An 18,560-nucleotide genomic window follows, 5' to 3' on the forward strand; every position below is an offset into this window, starting at 1 on the left:
TCATGGACAGAAACTTGCATTCCAGCTCTCTCGGCCGTCCACATTCTGAAATAAACAATTGGTAGGCAAATTTTCTAAGCCTTTGATGCCTAGAGCTGGGTAAGTGGTCTCTGCACCCAGAGATCTTTCAAGATCTTTGCCAAAAATGGAAAACACTAGATGTGGATATTTTTGACATCCAGGTTCAACATAAACAAATTTGTGGCAAAGATCAAGAATCCTCTAGTCTTCACAGTATATGATCTGGGGATTCCTTGGACTTATTTCCAACTGGTTTATTTATGCCCTCCTTTTTATGAAGATTCTCTCTAGACTGCAGCTCCAAGCATCTGCAGATTTGCAATGATGCCACCTGGTCCTCTGTTTGCACATTTTTCATGTTCTACCAGGTGGACATTCAATCCTCATCTAATGGACGTTTCAGATGCAGGGGGCTTCAAGCTGTTATCTGAGTTTTTTTGTTTGGGTTCCTTAAATCCTTGTGTTTCTTGTGGGCCTGTTGGCAGTTTTAAGTTGCTATGTTGTCCACCCCTCAGATTTTGTTTAATGGTCTGTGAATTCCACTGAATGATTAATATATGAATATTGGCTTTCCTATAAATTCCTTATCTTGGCACACAGTACAGGATACAGGTCTGTCCCTCCTGTGTTGTGTTCACTGCTTATTGATGAAAAAAACTGGAGCAGTGCAGGCCCTAGAAAATGTAGGATAACCTAATAAATATGATTTTGATTTGCTTTGTCTCCCATTGTCAGGCAGATGTATTCACAACACAAAGTCCCTTTGCTTAGCGGGACACTTCCGTCTGGCTACAGACAGTGTGACCCGCTACTTCTCTCTTAGTTATTTATCATGTTTAGTAAAAACTATAATAACTTGGCAGGAAAATTCTTTTGCATGGGTTACACTAACATATTGGATGACACAAATGTTCACATTATTTGCCTTGTAAATGTACAGATAGGTGGGCTACTTTTAAAGCTTTACAGAATGTCCTGATTTTTTTTCACTTTGTAGAAACCTCAAGAAAGCAGAGGAGTCTGCTGTTCGCACTGGAAAGGAGATTGTCGACAATGACAAGTCCATAGAAGAATTGTCAGAAGAACTAAAGCAGCTGGAAGAAAAGGCAGCTGTAGTTATGAATGAATGCAAAGAAGCAGAGGTATATTGATCAGTGTTAATCTGAAACTGCAACCTAAGCCATGACTTGGTTTTAAATGCTTTAGTGAAGCAAATAATCCAAAAATCACATGGATGTTTTATTGTGCATATGGTTCTACAATGACCTCATGAGGACAAGGGGATTGATATTGCCATAGAGGAAAGCTGTTTACAAAAGCTCTAAGCTCCAGGCTAGCAAGGCCACCCCTGATGTTTACCCATACTAAGAAATGTCAAAATGATTCTGTGTTGGATACAGCTTGTGATATATTTTTTTAAGACACCCTTATTGTGTCTTCTGGAAATGTAAATGGTGGTCTTGTGATTTAGGGATGGTAATTCATATGTTGCTTTTGACCTTGACATTTAACAGGAGCATGCTTTCTTTTATTATTATTATTTGTTTTTTTATTTGTTGTTGTTGGGCCTAGTGATCCTTTATCCAATATGTCTTTTCTTTTGCTCTGTGCATGTGTGTTTTGTCCATTTATGTAATCCTATTTCTCTAGTGTCTTCAAGAATAAGGCTTTTATCTTAAGTTCCTTATTTGCAAATTTTGCTGAAAATGACAGTGTCTGTAATATATACCTACACACTTGTTTGTTTTGATTAGGGTTCACTTCCTGATATTCAAGAAAAGCACAAAGGTTTGCTACAAGAAATTAAATCAATTCAGGATCAAGAACATGCCCTTCAAAAAGATTCCCTTAACATCAGGCTTAAAATTGAGCAAATTGATAGCAGCATAGCAGAACACCAGTCTAAAATAAAACATTGGCAAAAAGAGGTGAGATATTCTTTGACTCTCTAGCTGTTTTGTGGGGTCATTTTGTGTTTTTTGTACATTGTGTAAATGTTTGTGCACTGTTTTATCTCATATCTTCACTATATCTTTAGATATCCAAACTTACTCTTCATAAAATAGAAGACAAACCAGAAGAGGTCCTCTCCACACTGACCCAAGAAGAACTAGAGGCAATAAAGAACCCTCGACAGATAGAAGAAAAAATTGCACTTCTTGAAGCTGAGAGTCGGAATATGAAGCCGAATCTTGGTGCTATTGCAGCATACAAACAAAAAGTAAGCTTTTAAGCAATATCAGATTAGGAATTAATTGACATTTTTAGTTGTAGGGTTCTTTTTTCATAATGTGCTTGGTTTTAATAACCAATTAAATTGCTAACATTCATGGACTAAAGTTATTATTCTACATGCAGTTAAACAGGGGGTTTGCCCTCATGTCCTGTCCCAGTGACCACACAGGAAGTAAGGGGAAATCTTCCCACTGGGTATACAAAAAACAATGCCCAGCAATTTCTAACTATTCACCACGACATCCAAATCAGGTTTTACCTATTTCTGTACTTCATGCTTTCACCCTGCAGGATTATATTTACTTACAATGCTGTTCCTCCCAAGATCAGAACGTGTTTCTCAGCCACACAATGAAATGCTGGTCTCTATATAACCACTATTTGGATTGCCTTTCCTCAACCAAGCTTTGGAGTGCCTTATCCCGGAACCCCAGTGAAAGAGGTTTACTGCTGAGGGGGCTGCATGCTAACATCTGCTTGGTGGAGTGTTTTATGCTCCACACTCTTTTTCAGTCAGCTCCAAGGAAGCATCACTCTGCTGCTGCTCCTGCTTTATGTAAAGCCACACGGAACTATTTGTTCTTTTTACCCTTGCAAATTGACGTTGGTCACCTCAGGCCTTCAGACCCTCATTGAGTACTAGCAGCTTGGGTTTTGTGATTAATTGAGGCCTTGCCTCATGTCCTGAGCTCAGTTGTACTGTCTGCACCCTAACACAGAGGGGATGATCCCATTGCAATGAATAACCCCAGCTTGCACTGTTAATGATTCTGGGAACATTTACTCTGTGCCTTCTGAGGGCGCTGACATCTGAGATCCTGCTTTTCAATAGTAATATGGTCTACATCACTAAAGTCTGCTATGGCTTCATCAGGTATGGCTAAGTCCACCTGCTTTATCGTCAGGGGCCTCTACTACAGTCACACAAAGCTTTGTGGCCACATTCACCCAATTCTTTGCGGGTACTCGCCATAAAAGCTCTAAGTGTACTTGGAGCTCTACTCTGCTCCTTCCCCTGCAGAATCTGTTTCACTGATTGCTGTGACCACCTTTGACTCAATTTCAGGGTCCCCCTTGGTCTCTGATGAGATGGGTTTTGCGGAATCAATCTCCAGCCATTACGTCCGATGTACAAAAGACCGTTTCAGCCTACTAATGATGTGGTACATATTCCTCGGCCTGCTGTTTCCAGCCTTGGATCTTTGAGAGCTCCTATAGTTGTAAAGACTTTTCCACTATACCTACTATTAGAGGTATTCCTCAATGCAGATTGTAAGCACACTGCGGGGTCCTGGACCCCTACATGTGTGCTTGCTTAGATTCCTCACTGTCGCACTTATACACCCAGTGTTTTTTGAGGGTGTTGGCCCCGTCTGTCCTAGTTGCCTTCTCAAGGCATCCCAATGTGGGACTCTGACAACCTCCTGTGAGGAGTAATTTCGTGGAACCTAGATGACAGCTCTTCCCCAATGGAATAAGTGCATGCAAGATTCAGCTAAATTTGGTTTTGTAATGTTTAAGTGCTGACAGAGTAGCAAAAAAAGTCTTAATTATGTTCTGGGCCCTGTCCACCTGGGACTTGGTACCTTTTTGGCTGGTTCGCAAGCTAGCTGAATTACTTGTTTTTGGTTCACTCAGCCGAATATTCTTTGTTGTCCTGAAAAGAAGACTCCTATCCTTTGTTCATGGGTTCTACTACTTACTTGGTAAGTGTCTTTTTGACATTGAACTTTCTCATTCTTCATCCTAGAGTCATGTAAATAGAGGCTTAGGAAGACTGGCTTTCCTTTTTGCAAGCATGTTATTCCTGATGTCCTCTGTTAGGTTCTGTTTACTTACCAAGAGGTTTGATCCCTTTTTTTGCTGACCACAGCAGGTTGTGGGTTTTTTTTTTTTTTTTTTTTTTTCTTTTGTTTTTTGTTCTTCTCTGTCGGAAAACTGCTATCTGTTTCCCCCTTGGTGATTAGCTCTCTTGCTTTCGGTCCATGATTTGGTGCTCCTTCCCAAGTGGAGTTTTCATCTTGTATTTTTATGCATTAGATTGTTTTTCAGTCTTGTCCCTCCTAGACATGCAAGTTTTCCCTTCAGGCACTGGGTGTCAGATTCTAGCATTGGTCCCTCTGGTGTCTCTTAACTGCAGTTTTGGTCTTGTTGGGCCTGTTGGCGATTGCTTTGCTGTTGCCCGCCCCCCTGGTTGGATGGCTTTTGGACATCCTGACAATAGAAGACTTCCTGTATCCCTCAGTGGATGGGGAAGAAATACTATCTTTTTAGAATCCATTGAGAGACGCAGGTAGAAGGGGTTTTCCTGGGCTAGCCTACAGTATTTTGTTTGCCTGTGTCCAGTCCTCCGGTAGATAGCAGTTTAACTTGATGTGTATTGATTCCTGTGTTCTTCAGTGGGCTCCCAAGAAAAGGATTTTTTTTTTTTTTTTGAGAAGTACAAAAATCATTTATCGTAATCATACAGGACACAGGGAAAGTATTCATAGACCCTGGGTTCCGGTGACTGGACACTGGAAAAGCTTTCGAGGACATGTCCCAGCATAGATTCTCTATAACCCTACCTTCATCTGAGTGCCAACATTTTTACCAGTGTCATAAGGCAATGGACCTCTTCACAGATAATTCACTCCTAGTTAAAACCACTTTATTTTTCTTAATAATTTTATATTCAAATTCTTCAATTAACTCTTTACTGCCTTCTAATGCCACAAATAGAAGCAGTGCATCTGGATCCCTGCAGCCTTGGTAAACATTGGGAGCCAAACCAGATCTACACGCTATGGGGACAGCCTGTAATGTTACTTCAGGTATTAGTTCCTGCATGGGCGCTTAGCTTGGTGCATAGTGCAATGCCTTGTAGTCAGCCACAGGGTGCTGTACAGGTCCTATTGTCCTTCACTATGAAACCTAGTCCCTGAAGACTCCTTCAGGGGTATGCTCACCGTGACAGGCGAAACCTGCACTTTATACATTTCCTCATTGTGTGAAGGTAAATCAGGGTCACCCTGTTTGGTTCTGACAGTTAAAGTACATGATTAGAGCGGTAATTGAATTGCAATGACTACAGTGTAAACGTTTTTCAAATTAGGCAGTAAAACTCAACCACTCAGAGCTTAGTCTCAGGTGGATGACTAGGTATTACATCACACCACAGGTTGCGCATTTTACTGCCATTCCAGCTAGAGCTTTTATATGGTACTCATATACTTCCTCCTGCCTTTTTACTACAAGTATTTGCTACAAGGACAGTCTACACTCAGGTTGCTGCTCTTTCTGGACACAATTACCCTATGTTCTGCACCCCACTCTGTAAATACCCTGTAGCGGAAAACCCTCACGTAGCTATGGCCAAACTGCAGGAGGACAGTCTGTCTGCCAAAGGCCCATACAACACTCAGAGTGACAATGTGCTCCTGGCATCAGAACAGGAACTGGCTCTAACATCGATCTCTGTTTCTGTATCTAGCTCTATTTCAGGTAAGCGACCTATTTGACAAAAACAGAATTTTCTGCATCAGTTGCAATTCATCAGACAATTGGCAGCCTTATTACAGCCATCTTTGCCTAGGGCTCAAATGCTACGCTTCTTTTCCCACGCCCATTCCGCTCCTTGAGTGGGCTGCCAATATGCCTGTCCTAGGTGAGGTAAGCACAGAAGGGAATAATGAGAACATTGAGGCAATATTGGAGTCAACTGTGAAGATTTTACTTTGTCAGAATAAGACTATATTACAGCGGAAGCGTCATGCAACATGCTTGCTAAAGTGGAAAGGCTCAATACTGCCATCCAAGCCTTGGCATTGTGCAGCTCAATTCACCTCTGTTTCACCATGCCACTTTGGTTACAAAAACTGCAAAAGTCTTCAAAATATTCTCTGTTCATGAACGACAGAATGTGCAGTCTGTGGCGATTGGGTCTTTCCAGACAGGATTTTTCCTGCCTCTAAAATATTAGCCAAACTCTATCCAGTGGAAAAGAGTTCACAAGTGGTCTATCCATCTCAAAGATTCTGCAGATAGAAAGATTGAAATGCTGTTAAAGGATAAGTTCACCTTTGGGAACATTTTACATGTTCCAGCTGCCCAAGCCTCTCTCTCCCTGTGTCAGCAGTATGGGAGAGGTTTCCTGTACTAGCTGTCACTTATTAAAAACATGAACTACAAGCCTTAGTGGCTGTCTTTTTGTATTTCTCAAAAAACTACCACAGCGCTGTGGTAGTTCATTGATTCTTCCTGTCAGTATATCTGCTTGCCTGTACCTGCATGGCACTTACAAAAAAAATGTGAAGTTATGTTTTCTCAAAAGGTGAATCATTTTAAAGATATTTTTTTTTTTTCCTCTTTGGAGTCGAGGTTCAGCTATGTCACCAGCTGCAACGTCATTGTGTCAAACTGCAGCTAATGGGGCTAGAGACAATGAATGAATAACCAAAATGGCCCTGTTTTCCAGCCTTGTGCCTTAACCACTTCAAGTCCGGACACTTTCACCCCCTTCCAGTCCAGGCCAATTTTCAGCTTTCAACGCTATCACACTTTGAGTGACAATTACTTAGTCATTCAACACTGTACCCATATGAAATTTGTATCCTTTTTTTGAGACAGCTTTCTTTTGGTGGTATTTGATCACCACTGGGTTTTTTATTTTTTTTTGCTATATAAATGAAAAAATACCGAACATTTTTTTGCTTACTTTTTGTAAAATAAAATTTAGCAAATAGATAATTTTCTTCATAAATTTAGGCCAAAATGTATTCTGCTACATTTTTGGAGTAGAAATAACCCAGAACAGTTTATATTATTTAGTCTGTGTGAAAGCTATAGAGTCTACAAACTATAGGATATATATTTGAAAATTGATCAGTTGAGATCCTAAAATGCTGGATGCTAGTATGGCGGTGATCAGGACATTAGTATAAGTTGTGGCAGTGATCAGGATGCTGGTATGGCAGTAGCCAGGACGCTGATATGGGGATGATCAGGATGCTGGTATGGGGTATGGCTATGATCAGGATGCTGATATAGGGTATGGCGATGATCAAAATGCTGGTATGGGATATGGCAGTGATAAGAATGCTGGTATGGAGTATGTTGGTGATTTGGGTGATGGTTTGGGGTATGACTGTGATCAGAACACTGATATTGAGCACGGCAGTGATCAGGATGCTGGTCTAGGGTAAGGCGGTGATCAGGATGCTGGTATGGGGGTGATCAGGATGCTGGTTTGGGGTATGGCGGTGATCAGGATGCTGGTATGGCGGTGATCAGGATGCTGGTATGGTGTATGTCGGTGATAAGGGTGTTGCTTTGGGGTATGGCGGTGATCAGGACATTGGTATGGTGTGTTTTTTGCGCACTGGGACAGGTGACAGGGCCTTCCTGCATTATTTATTATGTGTATATACTGGGGCAGTGATCAGGGACACGGGCACTAACCTGGTGCCCTGGGGTGGCTGGCACTGCAGTGTGTGAGTGTACAAGCAGCCTGACAGACTGCTGTACACTCACACACTGCAGGGTCACTTCTCTCTGCTCTCACGCTGAGAGCAGAGAGAAGCAATCTTTACTTTCAGTTTCATTGTTTACTATGTGAGTGCTGTGATTGGTCCTAGCAGTCACATGGTAAAACATCACATAATCACCCGAACACAGCTGTAATGTGATCCTCTGTGTCCGGGTGACACACCGATCACCGGGCTCCGGTGTGAGTGCTCTGTGAGGGACCACTTCTATCTTGGTATATTTTAAGCCACCAGATTGGTGTGTGTTCAGTACCAGGCCACTGCCAGTTGTATAAAGCCACCACCTGGTCCGTTCATACTTTCTCAAAGCCCTAACAGGTAGTTGTCAAATTTCCTGTGGATGCAACCTTCGGCCACAAGATTCTTGCAGCACCACTCTGAAGTTGGGTCTTTTTGACTCTTCCTGTTGGGCCTGTCTACTCAGTTCTGTTTGCCTAGTTGTTGTCCACCCCACTCATTCATTGCTTGGGGATATCCCAAGGTGGTTGTCCAATTTCCTGTGGATGCAACCTTTGGCCACAAGATTCTTGCGGTACCACTCTTTGCTGCCATTCATTGCTTGGGGACATACTTTGCATGTGTCCTATACTGTACAATTAAGATGAGGAATTTACAGTTAAGTCAAAATTTCAATTATCTTGGAGTACAGTACAGAACACAGGCCACCCTCCCTCTTATTTCTTGGTTACTCTGAATTGCTTGCTACAAAACTGGGGACTCAGTCTACATACAATATTTAACATCACCAAATACTGATTTCATTTTCATGCACATATTAGCCTTAAGTGACAAAAAACTGTCCAGATTATCGTATCCACTTTGTGTCAATCCATGCATGCATATACAGGATAGTGATTCCAGGTGCCCCATGCTGTAAAGTAATATTCTGTGTTCCACCGCTCCGTAAGTTTATGGATGTGCCCTCACCTTCTTATATTGACCTATAATGCAATATACTGTACGCCTTCCCTTCTCCAGGGTATAAATGAAAAAACGGGAGCACAAACACTCCAAATCTTATGAACTATCTCGGTACCCATGGAACAACCATGTGTGATTAAGATACTGTTTATTTGTTACACATCTTAAAAGTAACAACCGAAAGAGACATTCTTAAAATAATTGACAGTTTATCAAAATTAGCAAATTGTGGCTCATATTGGGTCGCACAGAGCTCCCCAAAGTAGATTGCTGATCACACCGGTTGATATGGTTGGTTCCAGATGGTACAATATGCGACCGTGCCTCTACATGTTTTGCAGCCTATACCGCTTCCTCAGGAGGAGAAATTAGCAAAAGAATTGTCTAGAATAAAACATAATAACATACACCTATAGCATAAAGCAAAATACGATACAAAAAAATGAAATGCCAACATCCTAAATTACACAGGTGGTTAAAAATGTGCTTACTGACAAGAACAGACATCTAAGGGAGGATCTCGCATAAGGATGCCAAAACTTCCCTTGGGGTGAGCGTGGAGGACAATCAAACATAGCCAAAATAATCCATAGTGCGAAAGGACCCAAACAAAAGAAAACAGAAGGTGAGAAAAAGGAAAGGGAGGTAGAAAGAAAAGGGGAAAGTCAAGAAAGGGGGAGGGGGCTGGAGGGGAAAGGGCAAATGAAGGGAGAAAAAGAGGAGGGGAGGAAGGAAAAAGAGAGAAAAAGAAAAAACAAACGGGGAGGAAAACGATAATTTGTGGGTCAAGCACTGAACTTAAATGATTGTGTGGCAATCCCAAAATGCACCAGAGGGAGGGACAGCTTAAGAAGTTTGCATCAGGCGCACAGCTGCAACTAGAAATTTCCATCACGCCCTACACAGGATGTCCAGAATACGAAGTAGAGTGCAAGGATCTGAGGAAATAAAAAACAGTAACACAAAAAGGGGGAAAATGTCAGTATCAACCAATAAAGAAAAGTTGATCAAAGTACCACTGGTGTACTCTCAGTAACTTTAAACCAAGTCAGCCATATGTGCTCACCTGTATTCAATGAACCTGTACCTGTATCAACTAAGTATTCCCTCTGGCACTAGGTCCAGTCAATGGGAAGCCCACGAGTGCCATCCCTATATACCCCCAACATGGCTTGTGCATCTACGCTGCCAATGTCTGTGTCTGACGTCCTTGAAACCACAGCAGCAATAACAGCAATTATGAAATGGGCACGTGGACTACCTGTCAAATTCTGAGGCTTCGCCATTGATACCCTTGCGTGGGGAAGGTGCACAGAGACCTATATTTGCACTAAAGGTCAATATAAAAAGGTGAGGGCACATCCAAAAACTCACTGAGTGGTGGAACACAGAGTGTGGAAGAGTTATACTTGCAGCACTGGGCACCTGGAATCACTGTCCAGCATATGCATGCATGGATTGATACAAAAAGTGGATACGATCATTTGGACTCATTTTGGCACTTACGGTTATATGTGCATGGAATTGAGATCATTATTTGATGATAAACTATGCATATGAACATAAAACTATATACATTTGATATACACAAGATGTTTTGGGAAGCACTTCTTTTTTAGTTTTGATTTGACACCTTTTTCATACATACATTCTTATTGGTGGTAACTTGCACTAGATGGTTTGCAGCAGCTGAAATTGATTATGCATAGTTTGGTCACATTAGGGTAACCTGTGGCAGCGCATAAGCGTTTTGGATTTGATAGCCTCTGTTCAATGATTTTTCAAAAATCCTTTCTTTCATTACTATGTATAACTGCATGTAAATGTAGACCTTTTTTTTTTAGTTTTGGAAACACATTGATTTTCCTTTTCTGTGTGAATAGGAAGAGCTGTACTTACAAAGAGTTGCAGAACTGGATGAAATTACCAATGAAAGAGATCGATTCAGACGAGCATATGAAGATCTTCGCAAGCAAAGACTTAATGAGTTCATGGCTGGTTTTAATGTTATCACAAACAAGCTAAAAGAAAATTACCAGATGTTGACCCTAGGGGGAGATGCAGAGCTCGAATTAGTGGACAGCTTGGATCCGTTTTCAGAAGGCATCGCATTTAGGTTGGTTTTACTTCTGAATGCATTATGATCATTAATGTCTTTGTAAATTTAGGGTGATAGTAAATAGGATTTAGTTTGCTCTTCTCATAAATTTCTTGGTCTGAGTCTTTCTTAATATTTTACTGTAGTGTGAGACCTCCCAAAAAAAGTTGGAAGAAGATCTTTAATTTGTCAGGGGGAGAGAAGACGCTAAGTTCTTTAGCTCTGGTGTTCGCTCTTCACCATTACAAGCCAACTCCTCTGTACTTCATGGACGAGATTGATGCGGCTCTAGACTTCAAAAATGTCTCCATTGTGGCATTTTATATTTATGTAAGTAGCTGTTTAGTGTTTATAATGTGTGAATTGTTCCTTTTAGACTAACCATATGCAGTAGGGAGTAGTCCGTTATCAGTTGACTGATAAATAGGTTCTGTATTTAGATTTTATAAAATGATATATATATTATAAACCCCTACTGCAGTTTATACTGAATTCTTAATGTCTAAGCGCTAATGGCATCCATCGGGGAAAAAAAAATGACCTTCCAAAGGCTGCACATGAAATGATAGTCCTTGCTCTTTTCTAACATTAGGTGTCAAGGAAATATTTCTCTGCTGTTGCTCCCTACTTTGCAAAGAGGCACTCAAAACCCTGATCTTCGGTCAGTTCCTACTGCCTTTCACTGTGACTTTGGTTGCCTCCATTTATCTGACCCTTGCTGGCTGCCACCTGTCTGGGTTTTGTGAGTTCTTGAGCCTTGCACGCTGAAAGTTGCCATACTGCCACACGTTCAAAACATGTCTTTAGATACAGTAAGGTGGAGTCACCTGTTGCAGTGGTACCCTCTCTCTCCTAATGTTTTCAGGAAAGTTTGTCTTGTGCCTTCCAAAGGCACTGAAGTTTGTAATCTGGAATCTTGCTACCCTGTGATTAGAGTCTCGTCAACAGAGTCTTGGATGAGGCCATCAAGCAGGGTCTCAACTATAGGCACATCAGACTTTCACCCAGGTCCTCGCTGGTGCTGATTATAGAGAGCCCTAAGTGTGCTCCTGAGCTATCCCCTGCAGACCTGCATGCAGCCTTAGAGGTGGTTGGCCCTCAGTCGCAGTGACTGATTCTGGGTTACCCCTGTCTATCCCAAAAGAGTATCTTTGACGAATCGCAGTCTTCCACTTAGAGACCATTTAAGTGGTTATTGATTCAGGATATACTACCCCGCATCAAGAGGATCAGCCCTGTTGTCTCTAGTCTATGGGTCCTTCAGAACGACAGCTGCAAAGACCTTCCCATTACAGCCACTCTTCGTGCAATTCCTCTATGGTGAATGAAGGCATCCTGATTGGTTTTGGACACCCTGGGAGTTCTTGTATATAAATGGTACTAGGCAACGGTAGGGACTGCTGCAAAAACCTAGCACTCACTAACTAGAATGTGTATTAGAATAAAATATAAGGGTGTAGCACTGTTCCTAAAATACATAGGTGGTGCTGATACCTCACAGAAGTGTATGTAAACCTGCATTACACTGTGGAAAGGGTACTGATCCCTAGATCACAAAACATATACTACAGGACACCTTCCCCCTTCCAAAACTAATCAGAATGAGATAGGATAGGAAATAGAAGAAGGTACTGCTAGGGAGTCCTACAGGGCACTCTGACGTGATGTGAGCGGACCAGGTGAGTAGGTGGAAATCAACCATAAACACTTTTTAAACAACACACACTTCTGTGAGGTGTCAGCACCACCATGTATTTTAGGAACAGCGCTACACCCTTATATTCTACCCTGTGAGTTCTTACTAGATTTATTCCTGTCCTAGAAGGATTTTGTTAAACAGTGGTCTAAAACCACTCTGGATCTTCCAGTGCCCAGTCCTCCTTAACAGGGAAAGTTCAAGGTCAGTAGAGGGCTTTCTCGCGTTCAAGGATTCTAACACCAGGATCCCTCTTTAAAACCCAGTTCTCACTGGCGGGCCCTGCTCTTTGCCTTATTGTGGCTGTGGCCCTAAAAGGGAAGCAAGGCCAAAGCTTTTTTGGCCATATTTATTTTGTGGGATACAGAAGTTCACTTTTGCTCTCACTCAGAATCAGTCGACTGTGAGCTATAGTCCGCCGTCAGCTCATGTGGCAGAGCTGCTCCAAGTTCTGAAAAGATCCTGACAATTTTCACAACTGGCTTTACCTTTCGGCATACAGCTAAGAGCCAGAGCCAGTTTTTCCTACCTCCTTCCCTGCCAAGCATTCCAGTGAGCTCTGGAGGAGTGCAGTCACCAACACGAACTGCTGTCCGCTCCAAGCAGACAAAGAACTGAGTGAACAGTGGTCATGTAATTGTTCAGTTCTCTGTCTTAAATCCAACATTGGACAGCACTGATGCTGCAATATAGAGGTGAATATGTTTGTTAATTTTGTTTTCCTTTTAATCTGTCAAAGCAAAGCAGAATCCTCTAAATTCCTACATCAAAAAAAAAAAAAATTGAGCCTTTGGAGTGGATGTCTGAAGCTTTAAACTTGCTGATAGCATCTCAGCTGGTCCCTTTATATGGGTCTGTTGATTTTCAGAACACTCCAGTTAAAGTGCTGAGATGTGGACTTTGCATCCAAGAAGTGCCCAAATAATTTAGCCTTCGAGGGAAGATGTCTCTGCAGGACTACCCTTGACATTTATCATCAAGGATTTTACAGAACAGTGTACCCACCTGCGTTAGCGTAAGGCATTTAGAGATAAGACAACTCAGTCCCCTTCCCTTTATTCCCTTACTCTTGAAGTAGGCACACTTAGGTCTTCAAACCTGGTTTTTTGGCTACCAACAATGTCAGGGGTAAGAAGTATACTAAACCCTCAGGAAAATGTCATTAACATGAGTGTGCATCACCACTTTAAGTGGGAAACATTTGTTAATCCTTGTGGGATTTAGCATAAATTGTCCTTCAGGTATTTAGTTGCAGTGCTCACGTTCAGGATTACAGGCAGAGCCCTCGCCAATAGCACTTTCTTCAGCTCCTCACGTTCTATCCTCCTGTGCCACCATACAGACTTGAAGAACAATCTCTGTTCTCTTGAACCTAACAATTCTTCTTTTTGCTCCTGCTCCAGCCTGGTTTTCAGAGCTGCATGTATACCAACCTTTCTTTAGTTCTCTCATATACTGAGTATATTTGTCCCTCGGGGCCATGTAAGCCTATCGGTTTTACTTGGTGTACTTCAGATCTACAATCCCAGTTCTTTGTGGTCAGCTAGGACTGACCATTGCCCTGCCAGGGTTCTAATTCTAGTCTCGCACCTGCCCTAGGACCTTCCTTTTGAACCCACACTGTGATAAATGTCAACCTCCTGTGGAAAAGCAGTCAATGTGGGCTCTGGTGATTAATTTTGTCTTAATCATCCACAGCTCTGCAAGATTCAGCTGTATGTTATATCGTCAGAAAGTGGTGCTGAAAGCTTTTCATCATCTGCAGGCAGCTCTATCCAAATTGATTCTTCAGTAGAGAAATTTACAGCTTCTTCATTTTCATTTCCTTTTTTCTTGCTTAGAGAGGTACTGGTTTCTTAGTCGTTGTTGAATTGTGTTTAGGGATCATCCTCTCAGAAACACTACCCTTACTCTAGTTTATTTTCAGACTACCTAAGACATTCCCCTACTGTTGAGGATCACATGTCTAAGCAGACTAAACGGTCTACCCCTGAGGGACAGATAGTTCCTGAAGTGGTGCTTGGCTGACACTGGTGAAGATTTTAATTCCCACATTCTGGAAAGTTCTTTCATAGAACCTTTTACTGTATCTCCTTGTCTTCATTTAAGATTTCCAGAATAGGTGGTTCCTCCTACATCCTTGGATAATTCCTAGGATAGATCTCCTGATACAGATACTTTTCAATCTCATTATGGTTCTGGCATGTTTCGACCATGTAGAAACAGGAGGTCTTGCTGTGGTAAGAAAAGTAGTTTGGATCCTCACTTGGATACAACCTTGTTTTCTATTCCTGTTTGCTATCATTTCATGTGCAGCCTTTGGAAGGTCATTTTTGTTTTCCCCAGCTGGTTACTTCTGAATATGGGGGAGCGGTCCAGGTACCTGGGTATGTTTCTGATCCTGCTTTATAGGTGAAGAACTTTGAAGCTCTGGAGGCTCCACGACACCCCAGGCTGTCTGCATGCTAAACATGCGTGTTTCCTGTTGCAGAAGTCCTCTGGCAGTAGCAGTAAATGTTTCAATAACTCTGTGGGATCTGCACACCCAGGTCTAGGTCTTTCATCCTTGTTTCCTTTGCAGACTTGAGAGATAGGATCTTCTGTGGTCTTTCATGGTTTATCTCAGGTGGATTTTCCACACCGTCAAGATTGATGGATATTCCTTAATAACTTCACAGGGGTTTATCGTGTGTGTGTGTGTTGAAATTTGAAATAATAGAAAGGATTGAGTGCCTGTTGTCCAAAAGAATGCACTTTTGTTGGTAGATTAAGAGGAATTTATTGAAAGTAATGACAAGTACATCAAGCCAACGCGTTTCAGGAGAAGAGACTCCCTTCTTTAGGGCTGTTGCGGCATGCTAATGAATGGTAAAAATTCCCACGCCGGTTATATATTTACCAGCTTTTGGAGGGAAAAAATGGCAGAGTGACCGCGGTCATTCCAAGGGCAGCAAGTGTGTGTGTATGAGATTGGTACACAGCTGTATGATTGCAGTCCATCTTGCCCTGTTACAGTGACAAAATCTACCTTCCATTCCCTGCCTTCCCTTATCTTACCTATACCTTATTGATCATGCTGACTTCATGGTATCAAACATTGGTTCCCTGTTTGTAAGTATCGTTACACTCAGACTTCAGTAAGAAGAACCTCTTTCTCATTTCTCACTTTAGACCTCATTCTTTGATTCCTCTGTTCTATCCCACTGCTTACTAGGGAGACCTTCCTTTCTCCTTTTTTCTTTTTCTCACTTTGTTTCACTCTTTCTCTCTTTCTTCTTTTTCTCTTTCTTGGTTCAGGCTGTAAGTTATTTCCTCTAGAGCATTATGGTTTGTTCTCCCAATACTTCCCTTGTCAAGGCATTCTTCACTTTTTATGTGAGTGTCCCCTTGCGTATAGATTTGGGTGGATCCTAAATCTCCAGAAATCTACACTGGGACTGTCATATCTGGCCCTAATCTTGGACAAGCTCTGTCCAGGTTTTTTTGTTTTTCTCTGGATTCTGAACTCCAAAATCTCTCAGCTCTGCAATAGTCCAAGACCAACTGACCCTCCATTTTTTTCATATGGATCTTGGACCTCGGGGTATCCTCTTGCACGGTAGTTCCATGCCCAATTTCACTCCTGATTGTTGGAACTCAACATTCTGACAGTATGGTGCAAGAGGAAGGATGCTATATTTGTTCACACTTTTGAGTTTTTGCCAGGTGCACATTCAGGCCTCATTTGGCTTCAGTTGTAAGGTTCTTAAGACGGCTCTTTGGGAGCTGTTAACTGGTTTTGTTTTTTGGGGGGTTTTTGTCCTGTTAGACGTTGCCCTGATTTTCACCCGTTGGACTGCTTTTAGATGTCTCATTGGTTCCAAAATAGTACATCCTGTGTCCAATAATGTATAATTTAAGAAAATTGTGATTTTGTCTTATGTGTAAAATGTATCATCTTGTAGTACATTACAGGACACAGGTCCCTTTCCTCTGTTCTTATGGTCTGCTCCTACTCTTGCTTGCTAACAAAATGAAAGCATACTGTGAGTGGGAGGGGTATACTGGGCTGTAGCTTTGTTTGCTGGTGTCCTGTCTCCTGAAGATGGCAGCATAACCTATTGCTTTCAGATTACTTCATCCTATGTCCTGTAATATTGTCCAAGAAAAGCATTTTACCAGTAGAACAAAATCCTATTTTATATCTTATCTTGCAGCACAGACAAATATCTTTTTTTTTTTTTTTTTTTTTTTTATACATGTTATCTGACAACACAGCATAACTTTTCCATGAGCTTTGCTTTCTGTACTTCATATGTTTGTCATAGTTGTGGTAAGGTGGGGACAAATTCTGCATGGCTGTGGTAAACCCTTACTTCTCTAAATTCAAAATAGGGCTATAGAACAATTCAGGTAGTCTTGTGTCTATAGATGTAAACTCTGCCATTAGAAGCAAGAAATCTTTTTTGGTGTTTTTTATCTTTTTGTACTCAAACAAGAGTGGCTGATTTTTATGCACTGTGTGATGTTTTCTCATGTGCTGTGTTTTCCCCCCTGTTTATGTATTTTAGGAACAGACTAAAAATGCCCAGTTCATCATTATATCACTGCGGAACAACATGTTTGAGATTGCTGACAGACTGATTGGTATTTATAAGACTCATAACACAACAAAAAGTGTGGCTACAAATCCCAAAGTCATTGCCTTGAAAGGACTTGCTGAACTAGCTGCTGCCCGATGAGAGCAAAAGGCTCAAGGAGAGGAAGGGGCATCCACTATAAAGATGAAGATACGATTTTCAGATTCCATCAGACATTGAATTCTAAAAAAAAGCACACAATGACCATGCATATATTAGTGCCTTTCTCCCAAAATGTTTTTTTTCTTGTTTTTCTTTTACTGTTGCTGCTATCTTTACAATATGGTATCCTACCAAATGTGGAAAATTCACAAGAGGGATCCCGATCACTTTTTAATTTTTTGTTATGTTTTTTTTTCTAGTACTACAATATTTAAGCCTGGACTTTTTCTTGGAAAACTAAAAAAAATTACTGAAAATGTAACTTTAATTTAGCTTTGCCAAGAGGCTTATGCATGTATTTGCTTGTCAATGTAAATATGCCTCCCATAAAAATGTGTTTGTTTTTCTGTTTGTGTTTGACCTCATGCTTCATTGTGTTTTGTCTTCTGGGCTCTTTCTTAATAGCGTAGTATGTATTGCCATGGGTAATGTGTACTGTTGCTTCAGCTACCAGACCTGCTCAGTGCAAGTTGCAGTAGCTTTTGCAGTGCTTGTTGGTTTCCAGTAAAGTTCACTCACTTTTATAGCCAATAACAAGAGAAATACCTTGGCTGGCTTGTCCTAGTTGCCTGACTGTTTTGATGACCCTCAAGATTGTAAAGCAAGTAAAGTCAGAATTTCTAATCTGTACACTTGTCCCATGTCAGTGACTCAGTCTAATAATATTCTGTCTAAGCGATTTCCTTTAAAGCTCCTTTCCATCCAAAAGCGCTTTAGATTTAGGCAGACATGGGTATAAGTAAATATTTCTTTTGTGTTTTGTCAGGTAAACTGCTGTGGACAATCCAACTGTTTTATTCGTGTATGTGTATACCTTTTTTGTATATACTTTTTTTTTTTTCTACAAAAAATACTTTCTAATAAAAGCAACCTGTATTAAATGTGTGTTCTTTGCTCCCCCTCTGCACAAGTTAGGGCCAATGGTGTTTTGCCATCCTCAATGGAATGTGTCATCGTTGCCCACTTTCCCTGTTCATCTTCATCTTGACACTGGATTAGCTCAGATAGTACAGATGAAAGGTTCCAAACATGATAGGGAATTAAAAGAGAAGTATGGCAAAAGCTCTTTTGGCCATACTTCTCCTGTGGGTCACAGGATTGCACTTAGTTCTGCACTCCTGTGATCCAGATTCAGCCGATGGCAGGCTTAGCTGGTCCAGGCTTTTCAAGGATCCCAACAATGATGTCGGGATCTCACCAGATGCCTGACCAGCGCTGTGTGACCCTGAGAGTTTGAGACAGCTGCTCCTGCCCCCTTCAGTCTGGCGCTCAATTGAGCACAG

At 41.4% G+C, this 18,560-nt stretch overlaps 1 protein-coding gene across 1 annotated transcript in view; it reads left to right on the top strand.

Moving 5' to 3' along the window:
* Positions 1 to 18,158, top strand: part of SMC4 (structural maintenance of chromosomes 4) — a 109,254-nt gene extending 91,096 nt beyond the window's left edge. The window contains exons 19-24 of the mRNA XM_089675438.1: positions 1,019 to 1,163; positions 1,776 to 1,949; positions 2,060 to 2,242; positions 10,586 to 10,818; positions 10,947 to 11,130; positions 17,047 to 18,158. Of these exons, the coding sequence (XP_089531564.1) occupies positions 1,019 to 1,163; positions 1,776 to 1,949; positions 2,060 to 2,242; positions 10,586 to 10,818; positions 10,947 to 11,130; positions 17,047 to 17,217 (1,090 nt within the window). The 3' untranslated portion in view covers positions 17,218 to 18,158. The remainder of the gene's footprint in view (positions 1 to 1,018; positions 1,164 to 1,775; positions 1,950 to 2,059; positions 2,243 to 10,585; positions 10,819 to 10,946; positions 11,131 to 17,046) is intronic.
* Positions 18,159 to 18,560: the final 402 nt, after the last annotated feature.

Source organism: Staurois parvus, unplaced genomic scaffold (genome assembly GCF_062004578.1).
Source record: "Staurois parvus isolate SC_StPar_1 unplaced genomic scaffold, SC_StPar_1.0 ptg000155l, whole genome shotgun sequence".
Taxonomy (NCBI): domain Eukaryota; kingdom Metazoa; phylum Chordata; class Amphibia; order Anura; family Ranidae; genus Staurois; species Staurois parvus.